The sequence below is a fragment of the Ixodes scapularis genome, unplaced genomic scaffold (assembly GCF_016920785.2).
Source record: "Ixodes scapularis isolate PalLabHiFi unplaced genomic scaffold, ASM1692078v2 PGA_scaffold0__279_contigs__length_252992795, whole genome shotgun sequence".
In the NCBI taxonomy this organism is placed as follows: domain Eukaryota; kingdom Metazoa; phylum Arthropoda; class Arachnida; order Ixodida; family Ixodidae; genus Ixodes; species Ixodes scapularis.
Genome location: NW_024609835.1, coordinates 128,301,854 through 128,305,406, shown reverse-complemented (window position 1 = coordinate 128,305,406; position 3,553 = coordinate 128,301,854). Strand labels below are relative to the sequence as shown.

Below are 3,553 nucleotides of genomic sequence, written 5' to 3'. Positions count from 1 at the left end.
CCTTATTTATCCCACTTTTTGAATGATTCCCCGACTTTCCCAGATGATCCGAAATTCCCTGGGAGTTCCAGGCTTTCCAGGTTGGCAGACACCTTTTGAAATTTCGGCACGCGTTTGCGGGGTTTAGTGATCGGGAAGCTGCTCGAGAACAACATAACTATAAGAGAAGCTGGTTGTTGCGAGGTTCTTCGTGGTTAATAATCGACAAGATTCAATGTCCTTCGTTTTTCTTAAAACATGTATTTACAAAAGATATCAAAGAGTTCATATGGATATACTAAAAGAAATAGGAAAACTTAGTAAAAAATGGAAGGCAGGAAAACGCAACAGTCACCATGTCTTTGAGTCACCATGCGCAGCAGTGGGTGTTGTGTCTGGGGCTGTCGTTGTCGGCCGACGGTTGTGGCAGGCAGTCAGGAGCGGGTGCGGTTGGCTTCCGTCGGCGGTCCCAAGAGTCACCGCAACCAGTGCTCGCGCAGCAGGAAGCCGGGCAGCGTAGGTTTCTATACGCTGCCCTCGCTGGAACAGGCTGCTGGTCAGACAGTAGGAGGCCGCCGATTGCCCTGGCCGATGGTGTCGTTCCGCTCTCTCTGCACGTTCCCTTCGGCCCGTCTCCTTTCACGCGCTCTCTGCACGCATTCCCAAAACTTCCCTTCTTCGTCATCTTCCTTTCTCCCTCTGGGCCGATCCATGGGTTGACTTGCCCTTCTTCTTTTCCATCTTCTTTTCCACATTGAGTCACATCATCACAAGGAGCCCCCCTTTAAGTTTTTTTTTTAAGTATTAAATGAAATTACATACACAAAAAAAACCAAGACCATGATGATGTGCGCAAGTTCATTGCAGCCTAATAAGATAACCCGCACCCACATTCTTTCTTATTTAAATGTACTCCACGCGAAACGAGTACTCTTGAGGCATCAGACCCCAGCGTAACACTCGGCTGTTAAGTTGTTTCGCCTTGTTTCGATATTGTAAAGGATGGTGGGTCGTCTAAACAACAAAACGCGTTCCATATAAATGCACACGAACCTTCTCTATTACCCAGACCATGACCCAGGAATGTTATTGTCCTTATACCGACTTCGCACTTCATGGGTTTACTGTAATACCGGCTTGTCGCATTCTCTCAAAAAACGGCTTTAACGTCTCCATATGTTCTCAAATTTCTTTGCAAATACGCTGCCAAAAATGCATAACCCGAGGTATATTACTAGAAACAAATTCTAACGATAAATTACTACAGTTCATTCTACTTTGCACTCCTTTCAATCGTAATGAATGGATCATAATGAAGAATCATTTGAATCCCCTACGCTTCTTCTAACGCTCGGTGATAATGCCCACCATCGTACCAAAGCACTTCATACGCGACGAAGAATTTCCTGGCAGTTCTCGATCACAGTGCCTTCCGGACCAGTTCGTCGAACATCTTCTTCATGAGCTCCAGGTGCATCTTGTCTGTGCCGTCGCGCATCCGGCGCTCCTTCTCCTCCATGTCTAGCCTTCTGACCTTGACCGCCACCTCTGCTTCAAACTTGGTCCTCTCAAAGGCCAGCCGCTCTTCGTGGAGCTTGAGCCTTCGCTCCTCAAGCTGCAGGTATTTTTCCTCGATCATTTGTTCCCGGTCCACTTGCCTTTCAATGAACTCCTGCCGTCCATCCTGACACTTCCTCTTGGCCTTTCCATTTCCTATGGTGTCATCTCCGGGCGAGACGGCAGGGTCGGCTCCTGCCAGGCTGTAGCCCTTGATGAACTCGGTCGGGACGCTGTCGTGAGGATCTATCTCCGGCACGGGGTAGTTATCGGTCGTGCCTAGGGTGCCTTCATGTGCGCTTTGCTTGGGGTGATGACATCTGGCCATTTTGTTTCGAACTCTTATTTTTATTTTTTGTTCTCAAGCGCGTGAAAGAGCGTGTCCCTGCACGCGCTCGTGGCGCTGACTGTGCTACGGCGGCATTTTGTTTCCTGTGATTTCTTTGTATTTTCCCTGTGAGCGCGTGCTGTCGGCATCGGGTACTACAAACGATGGCATCACCCTAAACAGAAGGTCATTGAGGCACCCTAGTCGTGCCCAGTGGCCAAACCACTGTTTGGGCCTCAGGGTCCCTCTTTTTGGGGCGCGGCCTCGGGTAAAGCACTCTGCGGGGCTTGGGGTACACCGGCTTCTTCATGTCGAAGACCTGCTGCAGCAGCTTTTCCTTCTCCAGGTACTGCTCGTGAGTGGTTGCCCTGCTTTTCAAGCGCGCCTTGGCGTCGGGATCACTCCACTGCGAGAGCCGCAGGTCCCCCCGTTCCCTGGCACTCCCACTGTTACTAAGTTGGTTTAACCTACTCGGCATACTACCGTCGACGGCAGCGACGATTTCATCTTCCGCATCAGACACCTTTTTCAGGGTTTGTTCGGTCGAGTCTTTCGCTCCATGAATATTCCCTACAATGACGTCATACAGAGGATGGTCCATACACTTGACAGTTACCTGTCCCGTTAGGAACGGCGACACAAGGCGAATGTTTGCCTCTGGCATCATCAGACACGTCCCGTCCACTTAGAATACGGGACTGACTTTGCCAGTAAAATATTCAGATGCGACCAGTTCCCGGCGCACTATCACGGTGTTACTCCCGCTGTCCCTCAACACCTTTACTGCTTTGCCGTTTAATATCCCATCTGTGATTGGCGTACCTTCCAACAGAAATGATCTCGCCTTTTCAGTCATATTCATGGCGGGCGTTCTGAAGGCGTTTCTTGAGATTTTCTTCCTTTTCCGTGAGAACGCGTCCGTCTTACCAACAGGATCATTATCGGGTTCTACGAAACATGAAACTTCTGTCTTTCCGTTTTTTCCTTGCGGACATGATCTGGACTCGTGGCCTGACCTCTGACACACTTGACAGAATACGCGTGTTTCTGGCTTTGATCGGCAATCTGCTGCCTTGTGGCCCAACTTACCACACAAGAAACATTTTATTTTTAGAGCGGGTTTGCTGCCATGCACATCTTCGTTCAGGGAATCTAAGGCTTCCTTGGCCTTCTTCCTGAAATTGGCCAGATTAGGCTGGCTCCGCGCCTCCAGGAAGTGGTCCGCCATTTCAACCAGCGCCGAGATGGTCTTCCAGCTTCTTTCCTTTAAGAAGACCGCCAGCCTAGGATGACAATTCCGAAGGAATTGCTCCCCGATCATCTGGTCCCGAATCCCCTCATACGTTTTCGGGCATGCGTTCATACTGACCCAGCGGTCGAAGAACCCTTCTAGTCTTGCAGCAAACTGGCTCCCTGACTCTCCGTCTAACGGCTTGCTCTCTCTAAACTTCTCGCGGTACCCCTCTGCCGTGTAACGGAACCGCTGGAGCAAAGCCCCCTTCACTTTATCATAATCCAAAGAGTCTTCAGGCAACATCCTACCTATGACCTCCAGGGCTGGGCCAACCAGGCACATGCTTAGAGCAGTCGCCCACTTCTCTTGCGGCCAATCTTGCCCCTGAGCTACACGCTCAAATCTCCTCAAATACGAGTCGAGATCGTCCCTTTTGTCATCGAAGGGAGGCATAA

At 50.2% G+C, this 3,553-nt stretch overlaps 1 protein-coding gene across 1 annotated transcript; it reads right to left on the bottom strand.

The window, feature by feature from the left end:
- Positions 1–1,321: 1,321 nt before the first annotated feature.
- On the bottom strand, positions 1,322–3,092 carry LOC120837385. The gene is given in 3 exon segments (XM_040206704.1): positions 1,322–1,824; positions 2,021–2,434; positions 2,954–3,092. Coding segments are annotated over 3 exon segments (978 nt in total). The 3' UTR covers positions 1,322–1,399.
- Between the last annotated feature and the right edge of the window lie 461 nt (positions 3,093–3,553).